This window comes from Nycticebus coucang, chromosome 22, assembly GCF_027406575.1.
Source record: "Nycticebus coucang isolate mNycCou1 chromosome 22, mNycCou1.pri, whole genome shotgun sequence".
In the NCBI taxonomy this organism is placed as follows: domain Eukaryota; kingdom Metazoa; phylum Chordata; class Mammalia; order Primates; family Lorisidae; genus Nycticebus; species Nycticebus coucang.
The window spans coordinates 15,757,827-15,782,441 of record NC_069801.1 but is presented as its reverse complement, the minus strand read 5'-3'; the positions used below and the strand labels follow the sequence as shown (position 1 = coordinate 15,782,441).

General features: G+C 47.5%; 1 protein-coding gene across 2 annotated transcripts in view; it reads left to right on the top strand.

Annotated features, from left to right (window-relative positions):
* ECE1 (endothelin converting enzyme 1) overlaps window positions 1-23,164 on the top strand; it is a 131,298-nt gene extending 108,134 nt beyond the window's left edge. For both annotated transcript variants that reach the window (XM_053575591.1, XM_053575590.1), the window contains exons 11-19: window positions 6,970-7,080; window positions 8,585-8,683; window positions 9,193-9,270; window positions 11,283-11,386; window positions 15,933-16,043; window positions 17,173-17,240; window positions 18,031-18,221; window positions 19,943-20,038; window positions 20,646-23,164. In XM_053575591.1, coding sequence (XP_053431566.1) covers window positions 6,970-7,080; window positions 8,585-8,683; window positions 9,193-9,270; window positions 11,283-11,386; window positions 15,933-16,043; window positions 17,173-17,240; window positions 18,031-18,221; window positions 19,943-20,038; window positions 20,646-20,822 — 1,035 coding nt within the window. In that variant the 3' untranslated portion in view covers window positions 20,823-23,164. The remainder of the gene's footprint in view (window positions 1-6,969; window positions 7,081-8,584; window positions 8,684-9,192; window positions 9,271-11,282; window positions 11,387-15,932; window positions 16,044-17,172; window positions 17,241-18,030; window positions 18,222-19,942; window positions 20,039-20,645) is intronic.
* Window positions 23,165-24,615: the final 1,451 nt, after the last annotated feature.

Here is a 24,615-nt window from a genome sequence, read left to right as displayed (position 1 = left end):
ATAGCATTTTTGTCTTTCCTCTCTACTTGGTGGAGGTGGGGTACTGTGTCTGATCAGGTTAGCAAAGAGCTGCTGACCTCAAGGGAACCACGCAACTGGGCACCCCCAGAAGGTGGGGTTTTTTAAGGTTGTGTCAAAGTACCCTACTGTACACCTATATTGCCCTGTCTCCCTCTTTCTGTGCCTCTCTTCTTTTTGTCAATATTCCTTATACCCACCCCCTCTCCTTTCTCTATCTTTCTTTTTTTCTTATCACTCGGTCCTCCTTTCTTTCATCCCCTTTTTTTCTGCTCTTCAACCTTCTCACCCTTCTGGTCCTGTAACCTTTAGTCCACAGGCACAAGAACTTAAAGAGCAAGAGGAAGTGAAAGGAAAATTAGGGCAAGCAAACAGATAAAAGAAATCACTCATGAGGAAGAATCAGCAGAAAACTCCAGGCAACATGAAGAACCAGTCTAGAACAACCCCACCAAGGGACCATGAGGTAGCTACTGCAGATGATTCCACCAGTATAGAAATGTTAGGAATGACAGAAAGGGAATTTAGAATACACATGTTGAAAACAATGAAAGAAATGATGGAAACAATGAAGGAAATTGCTAATAAAGTGGAAAATAACCAAAAGGAAATACAAAAACAGAATCAAATAAGAGATGAACGATATGAAGAATATAAAAAGGATATAGCAGAGCTGAAGGAACTGAAACAGTCAATTAGGGAACTTAAAGATGCAATGGAAAGTATCAGCAACAGGTTAGACCATGCAGAAGAAAGAATTTCAGAGGTAGAAGACAAAGTTCTTGAGATAACTCAGACAGTAAAAGAGGCAGAAAAGAAGAGAGAGAAAGCAGAACGTTCACTGTCAGAATTATGGGACTTTATGAAGCGTTCCAACATACGAGTTATAGGAATTCCAGAAGGGGAAGAAGAATGCCCCAGAGGAATGGAAGCCATACTAGAGAATATTATAAAAGAAAATTTCCCAAACATCACCAAAGATTCTGACACACTGCTTTCAGAGGGATATCGGACCCCGGGTCGCCTCAACTCTAACCGAGCTTCTCCAAGACACATTGTGATGAACCTGTCCAAAGTCAAGACAAAAGAAAAGATTCTGCAAGCTGCCAGGAGTAAGCGCCAGTTGACCTACAGGGGCAAATCCATCAGAGTTACCACAGACTTCTCTAATGAAACTTTCCAAGCAAGAAGACAATGGTCATCTACCTTTAATCTACTTAAACAGAACAATTTTCAGCCCAGAATTCTGTACCCTGCTAAGCTAAGCTTCAAAATTGACGGAGAAATCAAATCATTTACGGATATACAAACATTGAGGAAATTCGCCACAACAAGACCAGCTCTACAGGAAATACTTCAACCTGTTCTGCACACTGACCACCACAATGGATCAGCAGCAAAGTAAGAACTCAGAAACCAAAGGACAGAACCTAACCTCCACACTGATGCAAAAGATAAAACTAAGCAATGGACTCTCACCAAATAAGACGAATAGAATACTACCACACTTATCCATTATCTCAATAAATGTTAATGGCTTGAATTCCCCACTGAAGAGACATAGATTGGCTGACTGGATTAAAAAACACAAGCCATCCATTTGCTGTCTGCAAGAAACACACCTGGCTTCAAAAGACAAATTAAAGCTCCGAGTCAAGGGTTGGAAGACAATTTTTCAGGCAAATGGAATTCAGAAGAAAAGAGGAGTTGCAATCTTATTTTCAGATACATGTGGATTTAAAGCAACTAAAGTCAAAAAAGACAAAGATGGTCACTTTATATTGGTCAAGGGAAAACTACAACAAGAAGACATTTCAATTCTAAATATTTATGCACCCAATTTAAATGCTCCCAGATTCTTGAAGCAGACCTTACTCAGTCTGAGCAATATGATATCTGATAATACCATCATAACAGGGGACTTTAACACACCTCTTACAGAGCTGGACAGATCCTCTAAACAGAAATTAAACAAAGATGTAAGAGATTTAAATGAGACCCTAGATCAACTATGCTTGATAGACGTATATAGAACACTCCACCCCAAAGATAAAGAATATACATTCTTCTCATCACCCCATGGAACATTCTCCAAAATTGATCATATCCTGGGACACAAAACAAATATCAACAGAATCAAAAGAATTGAAATTTTACCTTGTATCTTTTCAGACCATAAGGCACTAAAGATGGAACTCAACTCTAACAAAAATGCTCAACCCCACCCAAAGGCATGGAAATTAAACAATCTTCTGTTGAATAACAGATGGGTGAAAGAAGAAATAAAACAGGAAATCATTAACTTCCTTGAGCATAACAACAATGAAGACACAAGCTACCAAAACCTGTGGGATACTGCAAAAGCAGTTTTGAGAGGAAAATTCATCGCTTTAGATGCCTACATTCGAAAAACAGAAAGAGAGCACATCAACAATCTCACAAGAGATCTTATGGAATTGGAAAAAGAAGAACAATCTAAGCCTAAACCCAGTAGAAGAAAAGAAATATCCAAAATCAAATCAGAGATCAATGAAATTGAAAACAAAAGAATCATTCAGAAAATTAATGAAACAAGGAGTTGGTTTTTTGAAAAAATAAATAAAATAGATAAACCATTGGCCAGACTAACTAGAAATAGAAAAGTAAAATCTCTAATAGCCTCAATCAGAAACGATAAAGGGGAAATAACAACTGATCCCACAGAGATACAAGAGATCATCTCTGAATACTACCAGAAACTCTATGCCCAGAAATTTGACAATGTGAAGGAAATGGATCAATATTTGGAATCACACCCTCTCCCTAGACTTAGCCAGGAAGAAATAGACCTCCTGAACAGACCAATTTCAAGCACTGAGATCAAAGAAACAATAAAAAAGCTTCCAACTAAAAAATGCCCTGGTCCAGATGGCTTCACTCCAGAATTCTATCAAACCTTCAAGGAAGAGCTTATTCCTGTACTGCAGAAATTATTCCAAAAAATTGAGGAAGAAGGAATCTTCCCCAACACATTCTATGAAGCAAACATCACCCTGATACCAAAACCAGGAAAAGACCCAAGCAAAAAGGAGAACTTCAGACCAATCTCACTCATGAATATAGATGGAAAAATTCTCAACAAAATCCTAGCCAATAGATTACAGCTTATCATCAAAAAAGTCATTCATCATGATCAAGTAGGCTTCATCCCAGGGATGCAAGGCTGGTTTAACATACGCAAGTCCATAAACGTTATCCACCATATTAACAGAGGCAAAAATAAAGATCACATGATCCTCTCAATAGATGCAGAAAAAGCATTTGATAAAATCCAGCATCCTTTTCTAATTAGAACACTGAAGAGTATAGGCATAGGTGGCACATTTCTAAAACTGATTGAAGCTATCTATGACAAACCCACAGCCAATATTTTACTGAATGGAGTAAAACTGAAAGCTTTTCCTCTTAGAACTGGAACCAGACAAGGTTGTCCTCTGTCACCTTTACTATTCAACATAGTGCTGGAAGTTCTAGCCAATACAATTAGGCAAGACAAGGAAATAAAGGGAATCCAAATGGGAGCAGAGGAGGTCAAACTCTCCCTCTTTGCTGACGACATGATCTTATACTTAGAGAACCCCAAAGAGTCAACCACAAGACTTCTAGAAGTCATCAGAAAATACAGTAATGTTTCAGGATATAAAATCAATGTCCACAAGTCAGTAGCCTTTGTATACACCAATAACAGTCAAGATGAGAAGCTAATTAAGGACACAACTCCCTTCACCATAGTTTCAAAGAAAATGAAATACCTAGGAATATACCTAACGAAGGAGGTGAAGGACCTCTATAAAGAAAACTATGAACTCCTCAGAAAGGAAATAGCAGAGGATATTAACAAATGGAAGAACATACCATGCTCATGGATGGGAAGAATCAACATTGTTAAAATGTCTATACTTCCCAAAGCAATCTACCTATTCAATGCCATTCCTATCAAAGTACCTACATCGTACTTTCAAGATTTGGAAAAAATGATTCTGCGTTTTGTATGGAACCGGAAAAAACCCCGTATAGCTAAGGCAGTTCTTAGTAACAAAAATAAAGCTGGGGGCATCAGCATACCAGATTTTAGTCTGTACTACAAAGCCATAGTGCTCAAGACAGCATGGTACTGGCACAAAAACAGAGACATAGACACTTGGAATCGAATTGAACACCAAGAAATGAAACTAACATCTTACAACCACCTAATCTTTGATAAACCAAACAAGAACTTACCTTGGGGGAAAGACTCCCTATTCAATAAATGGTGTTGGGAGAACTGGATGTCTACATGTAAAAGACTGAAACTGGACCCACACCTTTCTCCACTCACAAAAATTGATTCAAGATGGATAAAGGACTTAAATTTAAGGCATGAAACAATAAAAATCCTCAAAGAAAGCATAGGAAAAACACTGGAAGATATTGGCCTGGGGGAAGACTTCATGAAGAAGACTGCCATGACAATGGCAACAACAACAAAAATAAACAAATGGGACTTCATTAAACTGAAAAGCTTCTGTACAGCTAAGGAGACAATAACCAAAGCAAAGAGACAACCTACACAATGGGAAAGGATATTTGCATATTTTCAATCAGACAAAAGCTTGATAACCAGGATCTATAGAGAACTCAAATTAATCCACATGAAAAAAGCCAACAATCCCTTATATCAATGGGCAAGAGACATGAATAGAACTTTCTCTAAAGACGACAGACGAATGGCTAACAAACACATGAAAAAATGTTCATCATCTCTATATATTAGAGAAATGCAAATCAAAACAACCCTGAGATATCATCTAACCCCAGTGAGAATGGCCCACATCACAAAATCTCAAAACTGCAGATGCTGGCGTGGATGTGGAGAGAAGGGAACACTTTTACACTGCTGGTGGGACTGCAAACTAGTACAACCTTTCTGGAAGGAAGTATGGAGAAACCTCAAAGCACTCAACCTAGACCTCCCATTCGATCCTGCAATCCCATTACTGGGCATCTACCCAGAAGGAAAAAAATCCTTTTATCATAAGGACACTTGTACTAGACTGTTTATTGCAGCTCAATTTACCATTGCCAAAATGTGGAAACAGCCTAAATGCCCACCAACCCAGGAATGGATTAACAAGCTGTGGTATATGTATACCATGGAATACTATTCAGCCATTAAAGAAAATGGAGACTTTACATCCTTCGTATTAACCTGGATGGAAGTGGAAGACATTATTCTTAGTAAAGCATCACAAAAATGGAGAAGCATGAATCCTATGTACTCAATCTTGATATGAGGACAATTAATGACAATTAAGGTTATGGGGGGGGAAGCAGAAAGAGGGATGGAGGGAGGAGGGTGGGGCCTTAGTGTGTGTCACATTTTATGGGGGCAAGACATGATTGCAAGAGGGACTTTACCTAACAATTGCAATCAGTGTAACTGGCTTATTGTACCCTCAATGAATCCCCAACAATAAAAAAAAAAAAAAAAAAAAAAAAAAGAGTCCTGCCCTCTCATGTGGTCGGCCTCAGCCAGGCACAGCTGAGGCAGGGCAGAAGGCAGGTGTCCAAATGGACACATGGTTGGGTGCGTGACTAAACTTTAAAAAGTTCTTCTCTCTCTCCTTCCCTCATTCCCTTCCTCCCTCCCTTCATCTTTCCTCAAATAAATTTTTCAAAGACATAATATAATAAATTGTGCAGGGTGGTGCCTGTGGCTCAAAGGGGTAGGGTGCCAACCCCATATGCCAGAGGTGGTGGGTTCAAACCCAGCCCCGGCCAAAAAAAAAAAGAGAAACACATAAATTGTGCAGTATACATCAACTGTACACTTCAATGAGTTGTGACAAAAGGGGTCACCAGTATAACCACTACTCCTTATGATAGAGCTTTCCCATCACCCCTTTCTCCAGCTCCCTCTGAGCAACGTGCTCCCCCACCTGCAGAGGCAGCTGCAGATGGAGTCACACACCACGTGCCTGGCTTCTTGCTCCCAGCCTACGTCTGTGGGATTCGTCTATGTTGGTGTATTTATCAGTAGTTCATTCTTTTATGTTGCCAAGTAGTATGTTGCTGTATAAAAATACCACATTTTGTTTATCCATCTTGCTGTCGATGGGCATTTGGATGGTTTTCAGTACAGGGCCATCATGAATCAGGCGGCCCTGAGCACAGGTGGTTCTGTTCTTCAGGACCAGGAAGACATCGGCTTCCTCTGCAGTGTGAAGGATTTACAAGAGCAGGACCACCACACGTGGTCACACTCACTGTCTGCAGAGGAATGCATCTTCGCAGGCCATGCCCCAGGAGGCTACAGCCCACGGGTGTCTGTTTCCAGTCTCACAGAGGCTTTCTGTGGACCACTGGGGCTGGCGGGGAAGACCAAGGAAGAGCTAGAGAGTCAAAGCCGGCAGCGTGGCAGGAGCTGTTTTCGTTCATGGAGGCTTTTGGTGGAGTTGGGCTCTGGCCTTCCGGAAACCTTTCCCCATTGCTCAGGGTAGACTGACGTGCCTGGTCTCCCCCAGGAGGGACAGGGTAAGGGTAGTTAGAAGCACAGGGTGGTGTCAGACACGTCTCCGTTCCCATCCAAGCAGCACCCCTTCCTTGCTGGGGAACCCTGGACCAGCGACTGCCCCTTGCAGAGGAGTTTCTCTTTCCTCTCCTGTCAAATGGCTCGTAAGCCCTGCCTCTCACGGTCACTTTGGTGACTCAGTGGGATACTGTTCATGAAGTCCTGAGCACAGACCCTGGCACTCAGCAGTGATAAGGGGTATCGTGACCTCTTGGCTTAGCGCCTAAAATATTTTCACTGGGTCAGAGAGACCTCCCTGAAGTCCCTAACGAAGCATGGGCCCAGGTGGTGCTACTCTGGACAGAGAGGAGCCAGGAAAGGGAGGACTAGGCCCAGCAAGCCCTCCCGCTTGTGTTTTCCAGACCTGTCTCCCTCGCTGGAAGTTTTGTGTGAGTGACACAGAAAACAACCTGGGCTTTGCCCTGGGCCCCATGTTCGTCAAAGCGACCTTTGCCGAGGACAGCAAGAACATAGTAAGTGCCCTGCCCATGCACACAGGCTATGATATCATGCCTGCCCCAGCCCTCACGGATTTGATAGCCATGTTCCAGCCTGCCCTGGGCCTTTCCTACTCCAGGCCAGAAGGCCCTGGGGCTCCAGCCTGATCTCAGAAGCTTCCTCCCATGCCCTGAGTCCTTTATAAAAGCTGCTGTCATCAGGTGCTAGGCCCTTTCTCTATTCCCTCTCATCTGACCCTTCCAACAACCTGCAAGGCTATGAGAGCCATCTCCACCCCACAAAGGGGGCAAAGGACCTAGCGAGATAATGGCAGAGCAGCTCTGGCCCAGAGGGTGACATTTTCTTATTCTGTGGATGACGGGTTTGTTTGAGACAGGCAGAGGGACATCATGGCTGAGGACCATGCAGATGGCCAGACCCAAGCTCAGGTCCCGGCTTCACCACTCTTTGGTTGGGCTGCTGGGTCAGTACTCTGACTTCCTCTGTAACATGGTGGGTAAGGGTGATCCCTCTGCAGAGGGAGGGTAAAAGCTTCTGTTGAGCCCCTGGTACGAGAGAAGGGTTTCATGAACAGGAGCTATTAGATCGTTGTTACAGTTTGGATTACAAACAGTATTAATTTTGGTTACAATAGTATTAATGTAGATATTATCTGCAAAGATGAGCCAGCTGAGGCACAAATCTACTACATGGCCGGCCTGTGAGCAGCCCAGGCAGAGTCTGAGTTGTCATTTCCAGCACCCCCACCCTTGCTGCCACACAGCTCTGCCTTTGCTTTCTCTAGAATCTTCTAACTTCGGCCTCCAGCTCTGCCCATGACAATTTCACCCTCGAGAACAGCTTTTTTTTAAGCAACAGAGTCTCACTATATCGCCCTCGGTAGAGTGCTATGGTGTCACAGCTCACAGCAGCCTCCAACTCCTGGGCTTAAGCGATTCTCTTGCCTTAGCCTCCCGAGTAGCTGGGACTACAGGCGCCTGCCAGAACAGCTGGCTATTTTTTTGTTGCAGTTTGGCTGGGCCAGGTTCAAACCCGCCACCCTCGGCATATGGGGCCGGCACCCTACCCACTGAGCCACAGACGCCTCCCGACAACAGTTTTTTATCTCCAGCCTGAGCACAGCATTTCTGAAACTGCTGCTCAAAACTCAAATTCTCTAGAATTTAAAAGCTATTCTACCAGAAAGGAATTCTGTGGTCTAGTAAGTCTGAGAGAGGCTATGTGTTCTAGCCCCTCTGAAAGAATCATAGCGAATACTACCACATTAAAGGCTCTGAAAAGCCCTGCAGCAGACTGTATCAACTGTCCTAAAACTTGTCCTAAGCTTATTTGACTGTGAACCCTATTTAAGGAAGGCCATCACAGAAGGTCAATGTTAGAAACGTGGTTTGGAAAACACGGCTGTGGCTAGTCTCGTTACCCCAGCCCGAACTTTGAGCCAAAACCAAATTTAGCCTCTGGCCTCGCATCCCATTGCATTTAGGGGAGGCCCGTGCCCAGACCTATCTGTCTCCTCAGGCCACTGAGATAATCCTGGAAATCAAGAAGGCGTTTGAGGAAAGCCTAAGCACCCTGAAGTGGATGGATGAGGAGACACGGAAATCGGCCAAGGAAAAGGTGAGGCTGGCTGGGCACCTCCTGGGGGTTGCCGAGGCTTCCAGCACAGAGGCTGCAGCCGTGGGGTGAGGAAGTGGGAGGGTGAAGGAGTGGCCAGTTAGATCCAGTGAGCACCCCTGGGTGCTGTCCTGCCCAAGCAGCCTAGCAGGACAGAAGGAAAGTCTTGAGCTCATAATTGCATGAGTGACCATCGAAACAAACCTCGCTGGGAAGGTTTGTGAGGGGAAAGTGGAGGGAGACGTGTCACGTCCACAGGGTTGAGGGATCCACTCAGTCCGGGTGAGTAGGGTTGGGGAAGACTTCCTTTGAGGAAGTGATATTTAAAATAAGCAGAGACCCAAAGTTGGGCAAGGGGAGGAGTCTTTCCAGAAAGAGACGTGAAAGCCCTGAGGTGGAAGCAGCCCGACCCTGTTTTCCCTTGGCCCAGACCCTGAGCCCAGCACCCACAAGGCTCAGATCAGCATGGCAGGTGTCTCTGGGTGCTCACTTCCTCTGTCTCCCCTGTGCAGGCAGATGCTATCTACAACATGATTGGTTACCCCAACTTCATCATGGACCCCAAGGAGCTGGACAAAGTGTTCAATGATGTGAGTGGCCGCCACCCTTCCCTCTGTGTTCCCAGACGCTTCCTTGGGAAGGGGCCGAGGTGAAGCTGGGTGTGCATGGGGTGTTGGAGCGTGGTAGTCAGAACATCGGGAGGTGGTGGGGTGTGGGTGGGGCTGGGGCAGATGTGAGGAAGCTGCTCCCTGCTTCTGGGTCAGCTAGAGGCCCTGCCTCCCTGGAGCCACCACCAAGCAGTACCCAGCACTCAGTCCCAGAACATGTGCCACATGCCCTACTGGAACTGGTCAGCAGCATTTCAAGTGTGGGAAACACATTCTAGAGGGCGCAGAGGGAATTGGTGGCCCTGAGACATCATGGGGTGAAGCAGAAAATGGAGCCCCACAGGCCATGTCCACCTTCCCTGGTTCTGCTTCCAGAGTCACCTCCTGACCTTGGGGTCCTCGCCCACCTCCCCAGAGAAACCTGGATCTCTGATTTGACCTTGAAATGCTCAGGAGAAAGAAGAAATATAAATCCCAAATGCATTCTAAGCTTAGTTTATATAGCAAGTGTAGTTGATCTATCTCTGCCGGTTAGAACTTTTGGCAAGTCCCTCCTTTAAGTGGCTTGTGCTTCTGTCTTGGGTAATAAAAGTTTTCTATCTTCTTGTGATTGAAATTTGTGAATTCAGACATTTTAAAAATTGTAATAACTTCTCTTCATGGTTCTATTTAAAACCTACGAAAATTAAAATCACTCCTGAGAACATGAGGTTCATTCACTCTGTAGCCTTTTTCCTTCAGAGTAATTTAAGATGCTCCAGAGTGTCATGATACAAGATCTAGGAACCTCTGGAGGCAGCCCAGGCAGAGCCCATAGGCTGAGTATCCTGCCCTTGAGGATCCAGCATTTTTCTAGGGTCCTAATGGGAAGCCAGAAAGATCTGGAGTGGATCTCAGGGAGAACTTGTACCCATAAAGAACTGAAAAGCTGAGCTGAGTGGTGAGGAGTATGTGCAATAATACTTGTCCCCTGACGTTTCAGAGATAGATTTCCAACTTCGTTTACTAGATCTGAGCTGTTTGATATGGTAGCTACAAACCACAGGTGGCTATTTAATTAATTAAAACTAAATTTAATCAAAATTAAAATTAAAAGTCATACTTAGCCCAGGCACAGTGGCTCACACCTATAATTCTAGCACTTTGGGAGGCTGGAGTAAGAGGATTTTTTGTTTGGTTGGTTTTTTTTTTAGAGACAGAGTCTCACTTTATTGCCCTCGGTAGGGTGCCGTAGCGTCACAGCTCACAGCAACTCCTGGGCTCAGGCGATTCTCTTGCCTCAGCCTCCCGAGTAGCTGGGACTCCCGGCCACAAAACCCAGCTATGTTTTTGTTGTTGCAGTTTGGCCGGGGCCAGGCTCAAACCCGCCACCCTTGGTATATGGGGCTGGCGCCCTACCCACTGAGCCATAGGCGCTGCCCGAGTTCAGGAGTTTAAAACCAGCCTGAGCAAGAGAAAGACCCTGTATCTACTAAAAATGGAAAAATTAGCCAAGCATTATAGCAGGCACCTGTAGTCCCAGCCACTTGGGAGTCTGAAGCAGTAGGATCACTTGAACCTGAGAGTTTAAGGTTTCTGTGAGCTAGGCTAGAGTGAGAGTCTGTCTCCAAAAATAAATAAATGCCACGCTCACGACATTTGAAATGCTTGGTAGCCCCCTGTGGCTTGTGTCAGCCATACTGGACAGCACAGGCATAGAACACATTCTTTGTCACAGAAAGTTCTATTGGATAGCACAGGAGATATCTTTGCCTTAGACCCAGGCATTGCTGAATCTGTGACACCCCTGGGAAGCTCTTAGTGTTTCCTTAAAGGGGAACATTGTGTCAGGCCCCCACAGGGTGAAGGCCAAGGGAAGTGCCCAAGCCTGCAGCCCTGAGCCCTCCATTCTAGTCCCCAGCCTGCAGACCGACAAGTCTCAGCTTCCTCAGCCTCGGGCCACGCCCTCAGCCTGGGCATGCTGTGAACCTGTGACTCTGTATCCTCTTTTCCAGTACACTGCAGTCCCAGACCTCTACTTCGAGAACGCCATGCGGTTTTTCAACTTCTCATGGAGGGTCACTGCCGACCAGCTCAGGAAAGCCCCCAACAGAGATCAGTGAGTCCCCAAAGTCCTGCCAATAAGGTCCTAGGTCCCCCACTCACGTGGATGCACTGGGCCAGCTTGTCTTCCTTACACACCTGCCGTGTGCCAGATGCAGCTGTCATGAGAGCCCTCTGAGGAGCAGACACCTGCTGTTATCCTACTGTCTGAATGAAGAAACCAGGGGCCATGGGGCCCAGCTGTGGCAGAGTGAGCCTGGCCTCAAGCTGAGCTGCACTGGGGAGTCTTCATTCTATTATCTGCAAAATAGGATGTGAGGAGCTGAATTTTGGGTCATTGTGACAACCAAATGTGAGGACATTGGCAAGGGTTGGTTTCCTGTAATTCCTCACTATCAGGAGTGGTGGTATCTCAGGGTAGGTTCCCCACAAAGGCCAAGGGAATGTTCTAGATGGGCCCCAACACAGTTCTAGTTCCCAAACCTCACTGCACATCAGGATCCTTTGGGGAACATTTTAAAAAATACAACCTCCGGCTCGGTGCCTGTGGCTCAAGCAGCTAAGGCGCCAGCTACATACACCTGAGCTGGTGGGTTCGAGTCCAGCCTGGGCCTGTCAAACAACAATGACGGCTGCAACCAAAAAATTGCCGGGCATTGTGGTGGGCGCCTGTAGTCCCAGCTACTTGGGAGGCGGAGGCAGGAGACTCGCTTGAGCCCAGGAGTTGGAGGTTGCTGTGAGCTGTGACACTACGGCACTCTACCCAGGGTGACAGCTTGAGGCTCTGTCTCAAAAAAAATAAATAAATAAAACAACCTCCTGCTATTCTCAAATCAGAATAATCTGGAGAATTATAATACTGATTTCCGTCCTTTTTAAAACTTTCTCTTCAGTAAAGTCAGATTTTGTCAGCCCAGTTCCAGTCCCAGATTAAGGTCCCTTCTTGGTGAAACATTTGGAGCGATTAATCTTACTAAAAAGTGAAACCAACGTCCCTTTGTCTGTCGTGCCCCCTAGTGGCCAACTGGGGTTCAAACAGCTCTGTTTCCTCAAGTTTGTCATCTTCGAGCAGGGCACCCCCCTAAACGCACAAGAAGGTGGGCTTTTGCCTTCAGAACATGGCTCAGGCACTGTTGCCAATTCATCTGAAATATTTTAATTTAACTTACAACTTGTCATTTAAATTTCATCTCCTATCCATGAATACGTCTGCGATTATTTGAACATAAATACATGTTAAATTTCTCAATTATCTTTCCATGGCTTTGGACATCCCTTAACACATCTGTGTGGGGCTTATCCAGGGAAGGCGGAGTAACTGTTTATGTTCATGGAGAAAATGTCATTTCCATCTCTCCTCACTTGCCCTTCCCCTACACACCAGAAAAGTCCCTGAAATCCCAAATATTTCATTACTATCTATTGTTAACTTTCAAACTTTTTGGTATCAGGACCTTTCTGTACCCTTAAAAAATTATTGGACCCTCCAAAAGCCTTTTTGTTTATGTGGGTTATGTTTATTTTTATGAAAATTTTATAAAAAATAACTTCTAAAAAAATTGAGAAAAGAGATGTTTTTCACAAATTTCTTTAACATCTGGTTTAATAGAAGACAGTTGGATTCTCTTATCTGCTGCAGCATTCAATATGTTGCAATATGTTGTTTTGAAATATATTTAAAAAATCTAGGGCGGCACCTCTGGCTCAGTGAGTAGGGCGCCGGCCCCATATACCGAGGGTGGTGGGTTCAAATCCAGCCCCAGCCAAACTGCAACAAAAAAATAGCCAGGTGTTGTGGCGGGCGCCTGTAGTCCCAGCTACTTGGGAGGCTGAGGCAAGAGAATCGCCGAAAACCCAGGAGTTGGAGGTTGCTGTGAGCTGTGATGCCACAGCACTCTACCGAGGGTGATAAAGTGAAACTCTGTCTCAAAAAAAAAAAAAAAGAAAGAAAGAAATATATAAAAAAAAAAAATCTAGCCTCACACAGATATTTAGTTGGAAAACAAAGGGATATTTAAATGGTCTTTTCTGATATTTGTGCATATTCTTCTGTTACTACTTTAAAACTCAGCTCTGTCACCTTGGTTAGAGTGCATTGGTGGCATATTAGCTCACTGCAACCTCCAAGTACTGGGTTCAAGGGATCCTCCTACCTCATTCTGGCTGGGGCTATAGGTGCACACCACCACACCCAGGTAATTTTTTTTACTTTTTGTAGACACAGGGTCTCGTTCTTGCTCAGGCTGGTCTTGAAATCCTGGCCTCAAGCAATCCTCCTGCCTCAGCCTTCCAAAGTGGTAGGATTATAGGCATAAACCACCATAACTGGTCAATAAGTGCTAATTTTTTAAAGGTTAATTGCAAGGCTGGGCACCATGGTTCATGCCTGTTATCCCAGCACTCTGGGAGGCTGAGGTGGTTGGATCACTTGAGCTTAGGAGTTTAAGGGGGGAAAAAAGGTTAATTGCAGTGTAGGATCTCAACCATATCTATGAACTTTTCATACTCTATTACACTAAAATCCATTAGGGTATCTTATACTTGGAATGGATCTTTTTTTTTTTTTTTGAGACAGAATCTCACTCACTCTGTCACCCTGGGTAGATTGCTGTGGCATCGTAGCTCATAGCAACCTCAAAGTCTTGGGCTCAAGCAAACCTCTTGCCTCAGCCTCCCAAATAGCTGGGACTATTGGCTTCCACTACTACACCCAGCTAGTTTTTCTATTTGAACTAGAAACTGGTGTCACTCTTGCTCAGGCTGGTCTTGAACTCCTGAATTCAAGCAATCTACCTGCCTTGGCCTCCCAGAGTGCTAGGATTACAGGCGTGAACCACCTGTCCCGGCTTTGGAATGGATCTTTGACCAAGCTTGATTTTATAACGTCATGCATTAGTCATTTGGAAAACAATGTTTCATTGAATTTTACATATCTTCTAAACAGTGACACTTTACTTGTATGGTATCAAAAAAAAGTTCCACACTTAGGATATCCCTTAAATTCATTTGTTAATATCACTACTAAACTCATGAGAGTGTTATTGGGAAGCTGTCAAATTTTTAGGGGCCAGGCTCAGCACCTGTAGCTCAGCGGCTAGGGTGCCAGCCACATACACAGGGGCTGGCAGGTTCAAACATGGCCTGGGCCTGCCAAACAACGATAACTACAACAACAACAAAAAATGGCTGGGCAGTGTGGCAGGTACCTGTAGTCCCAGTTTCTCAGTAGGCTGAGGCAAGAGAATCACTTAAACCCAAGAGTCTGAGGTTGCTGTCAACTGTGACGCCACAGCACTCTACCTAGGGTGACATAGTAAAACTGTCTCAAAAAAAAAAAAAAAAGAAAAAATGTAGTGGCCAAGATAAGATTTTCAAAATTTTGATTTTGGCTTGAAACGTTGAACTTTAAAAAAAATTATTGAAAATTCCTATTTTTATCATTGGCAACAAATGATGTGAGTTGCTTTCCTTGAGGTGATAAGCTTGCTTTATTCATGTTTAAGAAAACGTCTACTAAATACCAAAGTCTGAAATTCCATAGTTTGTCAGTCCTAACAGTACTGATGGTGTTTCATGACAAAAGCAGAAATGCTCTCTGTGGCTTTCTCATTTGGTCACGAGGATCGTTAAATTATCTTGGCCAGGCATAGTGTCCCCCACCTATAATCCCTGCACTTTGAGAGGCCAATGTGGGATTATCACTTGAGGCCAAGAGTTTGAGATCAGCCTGGGCAATTTATGGGAACTCATCTCTACAAAAAGCAAATAAAAGTAATTATCTGGGCGTGGTGGCATGTGCCTGTAATTCCAGGTACTCAGGGAGCTGAGATGGAAGGATTGCTTGAGTTCAAGAGCTCGAGGTTACAGTAAACTATGATTGTACCACTGCACTCCAGCCTGGGCAACAGAGCAAGACCCTATCTCTAAACACAAACAAAAAAAAGAACAATGTAGTATAGTTAGGGATCTCGATTTAGTGAAATTAATAATTTGCTACTTCTTTAAATGTGTTCTAAGTGAAAATGGCTTATTTGCTCTGAATACACCATGCTGGTGACAAACTCAGTAACCTCCTGAACTTGCCTTGATTCATTTTTAGGCTCCAACAGTTGTACCCACTTGCTTCTGTTATCATCCATGCAAATGTTCATACAGTTGAAAAGGCAAATAACATCTTAATATTAAGATGAAAATAGTTTTGACTTCAAGGACCCCTTGAAAGAGTCTTGGGGATTCCTCCTCCCAGTGTCCACAGACCACACTTTAAGCATTGCTATAGATACATTTCGAGCCTAGACAATGATGACGTTTCAATATCCCGATGGTCCATCTTGCTCTTTGTAAGAGCCCCAGCATTCTACTATATGATGTGACATAGTGCATTTAACCGATTTCTTATTTATGGACAGTCAGGTGTTTTCTAGTTTTCTCCTCAAAAACAGTGCCGCTGCTGGTACTTGCGCGCTTGTGGGCCCAGGGTCAAGAGGAATCTACACTTTTAGGGTTCTTGATACCAGTCTCTAAGCTGCCCTCCAGGTGGGCTGTCCCCAGGCCTGTCCGTCAGCTGTACCTGAGATCTCGAGCATGTGTGTCTTTTGCAGGTGGAGCATGACACCACCCATGGTGAACGCCTACTACTCACCCACCAAGAATGAGATTGTGTTTCCAGCTGGGATCCTGCAGGCACCATTCTACACCCGCTCCTCACCCAAGTAGGCTGACTCTGGTACCCCTGTCTCCCCCTTCCCCCACCCTTCAGCAAGCCCCCAGCCCACCTCAGCCCAGCCCTATGTCCCAAAACCCAACTACATGACCACGCCAGTCTCATGGGTGATCTGTGCCCACATGGCTTGGGATCATCAGAGAAGTTGCAGAGCAAACAACATCTTCATTCCCTGTCCTTCTCTCTGGGGGTCTCTTAGATCTGGATGCCCCCTGCACAGTGAGGTATTGGGGTGTGTCATGTAGTCAAGAGCCCTCATACAGGGGAAGTGCCCCTTGACAGTATTTTAAAACAACTGGGGATTGGGCTCGGCGCCCATAGCACAGTGGTTACAGTGCCAGCCACATACACCGAGGCTGGCGGGTTCAAACCTGGCCCAGGCCGGCTAAACAACAATGACAACTGGGGCGGCACCTGTGGCTCAAGGAGTAGGGCGCCGGTCCCATATGCCGGAGGTGGCGGGTTCAAACCCAGCCCCGGCCAGAAATCACAAAAAAAAAAAAACAATGACAACTGCAACAAAAAATAGCTGGGCATGTGGCAGACGCCTGTAGTCCCAGCTACTTGGGAGGCTAAGGCAAGAGAATCACTTCAGACCAAGAATTTGAGGTTGCTGTGAGCTGTGACGCCATGGCTCTACCCAGAATGACAACTTGAGACTGTCTCAAAAAAAAAAAAACAACTGGAGAGGGGTGATGGCACCATCTCAGAAATGAAACTACATGGTTCTGGGTTCGAATACCAGGTCTGCTGTTTGATGACTGCAGCCCTTGTGCTAGGCGATTGGCTCATTCCCAGCCTCAGTGAGCTTGTTCATAGAGTCAGTTAACAACGCCTGACTCTTTTGCCATGGCTAGAGAGGACAGCATAGTTCTACAGAGCATCTAGCACAATGCATCGTGCCCAGTGGGCACTGCTGACCACAGCAGACTCTGCCACCTCTGACCGGCTTCAGGGACCTGGCTGGAGGCTTAGGCCATGGCCTTGTCCCCACAGAGCCCTTCAGGACTTGACTCTACTGTGTCCCCAAGCGCAGGGAGGGAAAGTCACATAACTGGACAAGAGCAAGAGGCCCTCTCCTCTTGAGGCATTGCCTCACCTTCATGTCCCCCCTCCAGGGCCTTAAACTTTGGTGGCATTGGCGTCGTCGTGGGCCATGAGCTGACTCATGCTTTTGATGATCAAGGTACGGGTTCCTCAGGGTCCCCTTCAGATGGGCCTGTCAGCTTCCTGGCCCCCTGCCTCTGCCTTCCACTCCCTTCTAAAGTTCTTAGCTTCGGAGACAGAAGGATCTAGGTTCAAATCCTGTCTCTACCACCTGCTAATGATATGAACTTTAGCAAGTCCTGTGCTTTCTCCAAGCTTCCACTTCCTTACCTATAAACTGAGAATGATGATTTGAACGTCACGCAGTGACTGGGAAGATCGTGGGAAACACATAGTGAGGCTGCCTGCTGTGGGTGGGGATTAACAGTCAGCAGGGAGCATACATTTCTCCACCACTCCAGAGACTTCTCTGATCCGACCACTGTCAGAGGAGTTGAAGTCAGTCCCTCCTCACCAGCTAACATCCAGATTCCTCCTCACTGCCTCCTGCCTGGGGACCCCACAGCTGAGACGGAAGAGGCGGGGACCTCCCTGACCGGGGCCTGTCTTGTGGTCCCAGTGGTGTTGGCTCCTTTTGCCCCTTCCTGGGCATCGGTTACGTAGGGTCAGGGTCTCTTAACCAGTCTTGAAAATAAACCCGGCTCCACTGAGCCTTTGGCCACTCTGGGGCTTTGCCTGAACCACTTTCCTCTATCCCCTCCTGCCCAGTCTGAAGGCCCACCCATCCACCTCCTTCAGCACCCAGATAGGCCCCATCTCCCATGTTGGCTGGAGGACAGGGTAGGCGGAGGAGGAAGGAGCGATCAGGAGCAACTGGTCCCCACTCCTCCGGCCCTTCCCTTCACCCCATGCCGCCCTCTGGCCCACAGGGAGGGAGTATGACAAGGACGGGAACCTGCGACCGTGGTGGAAGAACTCATCTGTGGAGGCCTTCAAGCGCCAGACCGAGTGCATGGTGGAGCAGTACAGCAACTACAGCGTGAACGGGGAGCCCGTCAACGGCCGGCACACCCTCGGGGAGAACATCGCTGACAACGGGGGCCTCAAGGCTGCCTATCGGGTGAGAGTCCCGCCCCCCACAAATGCTCCAGCCCCACCGGCCTACCCAAATACCTCTCCAGTCATCACAGACAACCCAGTGGCCGCAGCAGCCCTTCAAGCTACAGTCTCTGCTCTGAGACTGGTCTGACTGAGAGACTCAGGAAAAGGTCTACTTGAGGAGCCTGCCTGTTTTCACCTTTGCAGGGAAGCTGCCCCCAAATCTACGGGCCTGTGGGCTCCTGTAGGCCTAGGGAAAGGGAAAGAAGAAGGGAGGGAAGGGGACGTTGGTCATGGAGCCAGTCTGGGCTCAAGTCCTGGTTCTGGAGTAAATCACGTAACCTCTGTAAGCTTGTAGGAGTGGTCAAAACAGCTAATACTGCACCATCAGGTTGTTGGGTAGAGGGAACGAGATGAGATGGATGTAGGGCCTGGCTCAGGGAGGCCCTCAGAGGTGTTAGCTGAACTGGATGCGAGTTACAGAGGCCATAGGAGCAAAGCAGGCAGTGTCTGTCAGAGAGCAACACAGAGCTTCCTCCTAATGGCGACAGTAAGAGCAGAGACCCTAAGAGGGGCCATTTACTGAGGCTTTATTATGTGCCAGCCCTGGAGCACCTCCCAGCAACTTTACATTTAGGCATTATAATCCCCATTGTGCAGATGAGCAAACTGAGCCCAGAAACATTCAATTAAGTTGCAAACCCTTCCCATCACCCCCCATTTCTCCCTCTCTGCACCCCATGTGAGAGCAGGATCCCTGCTGTCTTGCTGGGATCCTGCTCTCAGAAAGTTCATAATATCAGGGCCAGGGTTTGGGGGAGAAAGGCCAAAAAATACCTAACAAATTAATAAGACGATGTCAGGTATGGACGAGGTGAAGAATATTAACCAGGGAAAAGTAATGCATGATAATGGGGGAAGGGTGGCCACCATGGGCCTTCCAGAGGGCATGGCATTTGAACTGAGATCTAAATGACTGGGGAGAGGCCTGGAAAAATAGAGAAAAATAGTCTCAAGCAAAAGAAGAGCAAGTGCAGAGGTCATGATGTAGACACAAGCCTGGCACAGTCGCTGACTCTGGACCTCTTGTCAGTTAAGGAAGGAGCTTGGAGTTTTATTCTGGTTACAAAGGAGAGCCACAGGGCTTTCATATAAAGGAATGACATGGTCTAACTTATCTTTTTTTTTTTTTTTGGAGACAAAATCTCACTCTGTCACCCTGGGTTCAGTGCTGTGGCATCATCATAGCTCACAGCAACCTCAAACTCCTGGGTTCAAGTGATCTTCTTGCTTCAGTTTTTCTATTTTTAGTAGAGACAGGCCTTTGCTCTTAGGCTGGTTTTAAACTCCTGAGCTCAAGCTATCCACCACCCGCCACAGAGTGCTAGGATTACAGGCATGAGCCACCTCTCCCAGCCTCTATAAAAATTTTTAAAAATTAGTCAGGCATGGTGGTGCACGCCTGTAGTCCCAGCTGAGGCAAGAGGATTGTTTCAGCCCTGGAGTTGGAGGCTGCAGTGAGCTATGAGCAAGCCTGCACTCCAACCTGGGTGACAGAGGGAGACCCCATCTCTTAAAAAAATATAAAAAGGAAAAAGGAGAAGAGGGCTCTTCCAGGCTGAGCCCAGGCCTAGAGCCCAGGAAATGGCTGCCCCAACATGGGAAACCCGCAACACCCCCCGTGCTATCCCCCTCCATCACCACCTGTCATGGGAATCCCTGAGCTTTGATCTTTCTTCCCAGGCTTACCAGAACTGGGTGAAGAAGAATGGGGATGAGGAGACATTGCCTACCCTGGGTCTCACCAATGACCAGCTCTTCTTCCTGGGGTTTGCACAGGTGAGTTGATCACAGGTGAAGAAAAAATACCAAACTTAGGTGCTTTCTGTCTTCTTGATGTTCCAAGAGCTCTGAGAGCCCAAAGGCAAGTTCCCCTCAAATTGAGAATTTCCTAACTCATGGGACTGTCCGTAGGGCATATGCCCTGTCACAAGGCAAGCTCCCTGTCATTAGAGTTTCAAGGAAGGGCCAAGAAAGCCAATAAAAAGTCTCCTGTATCTAGTAGGTCAGAGGACACGGCAATCGCTAACATCCCTTCTGGTTCCAGGGTTCTAGAAATTTCATAAACTCAAGATGCCCCAAGGCATTTGGTTGGTAGCCTTCTGTTGACACCCAGAGCTGCCAGGCCATTAGACAGTTTGTTCAGCCCAGGAAGTGAGAGCTGTGGATTAAATCCAAGGTTTTCAAACTGATGTTTGGACACAATCCCTGGTTCAGATGAAATCTAACACAGGTGCTTCAGACCCAGATGCTGCTCTGGCTGAGGGAACACAGTTTGGAGATACCAGGTGGGAGGGCTTGTTCCTCTGCCATCATGACAGGGACAGTCCAGTGGCCTCAGGGCCCTGCAGTGACACTGGCCTCTCTCTCTGTTGCTCCCGCAAAGGTCTGGTGCTCTGTCCGCACACCTGAGAGCTCCCACGAAGGCCTCATCACTGACCCTCATAGCCCTTCCCGCTTCCGGGTCATCGGCTCCCTCTCCAATTCCAAGGAGTTCTCGGAACACTTCCGCTGCCCCCTCGGCTCACCCATGAACCCACAACACAAATGTGAAGTCTGGTAGGGGAGAAGCACAGAGAGCCGTGGAAGAGAAGGGGAGGGGTCTGAGGACAAGACCCCGGGTGGGGCCAACAAGACTGCCCCCCTCCCAGCCTCCGGGGCATCGCCCAGCCCAGTTGGCACCCAGGGCCCCCCTTCCTCCGGGCTGGAGAGTTTTCACCCAGAACTGAGCCCACGATGCAAGTTCTCAACATAACCTGAGATTCGGTCCCCTCTGAAGACCCTGACATCCCAGGCACGGGCTGTCCATTCCAGCAGGCATTTGGGTGTCGGGCTGGTGGCTTACGTGCCTGGGCCACGTGATGACAAGGGCCAGATACATCACAAATACCACTGTGTCAAATGCTTTCGATATATATTTTTAGGGAAACTATTTTTTAAACATAGTGGAATACACTGGAAATCTTCAGGGAAAAAAATGCATTTAAAATACTTTTTTTTTTTCTTTTAAGGATAGGATTGGTATATTTATTATGTTCTGTTTTTCTAAGTGATCTGTGGACAAGGGAAGCCCCACTGATAAACTCCCTCTCTTCCCCACTCACTGTGAGGCTGGGCTGAGACCAGGATCCCTAGGCCACTGAGCAGGTCCCCAAATTAGAGAGCTGCCTCAGCCCTTGAGCTATGCCATTTCAGCCCCAGTCACCTGGTGTGGACAGGAGAGGCATGGTGGCCAGGCAGAGGGGGGCGCCAGCTGAAGGAGGGCAGGGGGTGGGCAAGTCACGGGTACTGCTCCTGTCAGATTACCTGCCCCTCTCCCCACAGTCAGATATTGGGAACTCCAACAAGAAAGTCTGATCCTCAGAGTCACAGCAGGGGACTGATGGCTGTAGCAGAATCAGGCCATGTCAGGGCCTCAAAAACCATATGGGCTCCCTGAGCACCCTGGGTCTGGCCCACAGGAGCCCTGCGAGGCTGAGATGCCCTGTCAGAGGCACACAGCTGTACCATGGATGTCTTCGTTCCGCCCCTCCTCTTTTGGCTGCTCCTTAATCTGTCCAGGGCATGTCGCCTCTCTGTAGCAATCCCCCAATTCCAGCCTGGCCACCCTCTTCCCCAGGGGAAGGAGAAAAGAGAAAACAGTGCTGGTCTCCCGCAGGGCCTATATCCTCCCTCTGAGCTCCGTCCTCCTCCACCCGGCCTGGGCCTGGCTCCCAGCACCAGTTCTCAAGTGCCTTATCTGAGGCTGTGGCCCAAGGAGACAGCCCTTGCCCCCAGAGACCCCTTGGCCTCCTCAGTGTAGCCCCCAAGTGTCCTGACTGGAACACAGGCCATAGTCCCACTCCCAGTGACTGCAGGGCTGCCCAGCCTGAGAGCTCTGGCCTGCAGGTCAGTGGCCCCAGATATCAGGAGTCTAAGGAACTGCTGGACTTGCCCTGGGCTCCAGCCCCTGTCGGCCCTTGGTTGAATCAAAACAATACTGACAGCTGCAGACTCATCTCCTTTAGGGGATGCTTTTAGCCAGGGGAAGGTATGAGGGACGGTTCTCCAACCCAATCTAGCCTGCAGTATCCTGTGTCCCCCTCCCTGAGACCACAGCTTCAGCAGCAGGTCCATGAGCTCCACCAGACAGACCCACCTGTAGCGTCCACGCTGTTCTGTGGCCAGTAACTAAAGCAGGAGCAGAGCCCAACACAGTCACAGCTCTACCACCTCAGTGGCCCTGGCCCCTGGCCAGGCCCTAGCCCTATAGTGCAGTCCCCTCATCCAGGAAGCCAAAATCCTCCCTGCCTGAGAGGAGCAGACAGCTCTGTGAGTGCCCTGCCACCTTTGCATCACCCTCTGAGCAGCTGCAGGGGTGTTGGGAGTGGATTTGAGATGAGGCCCCCAAGTCCCTACATGCAGAAATGCTGGTAGCTCTTCAGAGTAAAGAAGGAAGGGAACCAGAGAAGGAGCCAGAGCCAGGAGCCGGCCACAGGCACCTTGCCATGCAGACGGGGCCTTTCCTGGCCCTGGCCTTCTCTTTGTGCCTCCTCCCCACCCCCACCCCCTTCCTGCCTTGAGGGGGTGGTCCTGAGACCTCCTAAGGGAAGTAAGTCCCCTGGGCCTGGACACATTCCAGGGAATGCAGGCTGCCCGCACTGCTCAGAGGCAGGGATAGGGTTGGCAGAGGGGAGGGGAGAAGAGGGCTCAGGCCTGGCAGGGATGAAAGCTGAGGAAGCACCCTCACTGCCACTGCCCCCTCCAGAGCTTCTCGCCTTGGCCCTGGGAGCCACGGGGCTGGCCTCTCTGTGGGTACGTGGACATGCGGTCAGGAGCTGGGAATCTATTTTTTGTATTATTTTGTTTTGTGCTACTATAGTTTTGGTGTGGCACTATTGTATGAAATAAAGGACTTGTACTGCGTGCCATGTGTCCAAGTGTCTGTCCTCCCAGGATGGTGTGTGTCCTATAGGGCTATGGGAGGGCCCTCCCAGCCAGCACAGAGCTGCCCACTGTAGCCACACCTCCCCCCAAAGCAGGGGCCTTGGACCCTAACAAATACCAATAGGTCACTCAGTCCCTGCACCCACCTGGCCACTGGGCCTTCATGCACGTAATATGTGAGCACCCCCTGCAGGTGAGAGAGATGCACAACATCCCTGGGCTAAGGGGTCTCTCCGTTATCTTGACAAAGGGAGTTTCCAGGTTTCAGATGCTCAGACAGGGCTGGCAAGAGAGGAAATTCAAAGTTTAGGGAAGAGTCTCTGACATACACTTAGCCTCACCCTGTTCTTCCCTCTGCCTGGAAATTTCTTCCCCAGATTTTTTTTTATTGATTATTAAATCATAGCTGTGTACATTAATGCGATCATGGGGCACCATACACTGGTTTCATAGACCATTTGACATATTTTCATCGCACTGGTTAACATAGCCTTCCTGGCATTTTCTTAGTTATTGTGTTAAGACATTTACATTCTACATTTAGTAAGTTTCACATGTACCCTTGTAAGATGCACCGCAGGTGTGATTCTTCCCCGGATTCTTTACCTGATAAACTCCTACCTATCCTTAAAAGCCCAGCTCAAAATCACCTCCTCTTGGAAGCCCTTCCTAACCTTCCAGTCAGGATCAAGAAGCTCACACGGGTTTCCTCCTCCTATTGGAGTGTGTTAGTTGGCTAGGTGTGTTAGTTTGCTGGGGCTGCCGCAACAAAGTACCACAAATTTGGCAGCTTACACAACGGAAATTATCGTCTCACAGTTCTGAAGGCTTAAAGCCCAAGATCAAGGTGTTCGCAACATTGGTTCCTTCACAGGGTATGAGAAGAACATGTTCCAGGCCCCCTCCTTGCTTCTGGTGTTGCTGGCAATCTGGGCACTCCTTGGCTTGTATCGGCATTGCCCAGCTCTCTGCCATCAGCTTCTCCCTGTATGCGTGTCTGTGTGTCCAAAGTTCCCCTTTTTGTAAGGACACAGTTGTATTGGATTAGGGCCTACTCTAATGATGTCATTTTACCTAATTGTGTCTTCAATGAGCCTATTTTTAAAGAAGGTCATATTCTGAGGTGCTGGGGGTTGGGAATTCAATGCACAGACTTTGGGGAAGAGGACACAATTCAACCCACAACACAGAAGTACCAATTCTCTCAGCTGTGGAGGTGCCAGTACCATCTCCAGTAGGGTTCCATGACTGCTGGTTACCTGGGTGGTGGACAGAAGGTTGCAGGGTGGCTGAAGAGCCATAAATGTTGCTTGACTAAATAAGGGGACCACCCCAGAATTCACTGGTGGGCATGAGAGAATAAACTTGTTGGGGTGGGGTAACCAGAAAAGATTTCCTGGAGAGGAGAAATGCTAAGTGAGCCTCAAATG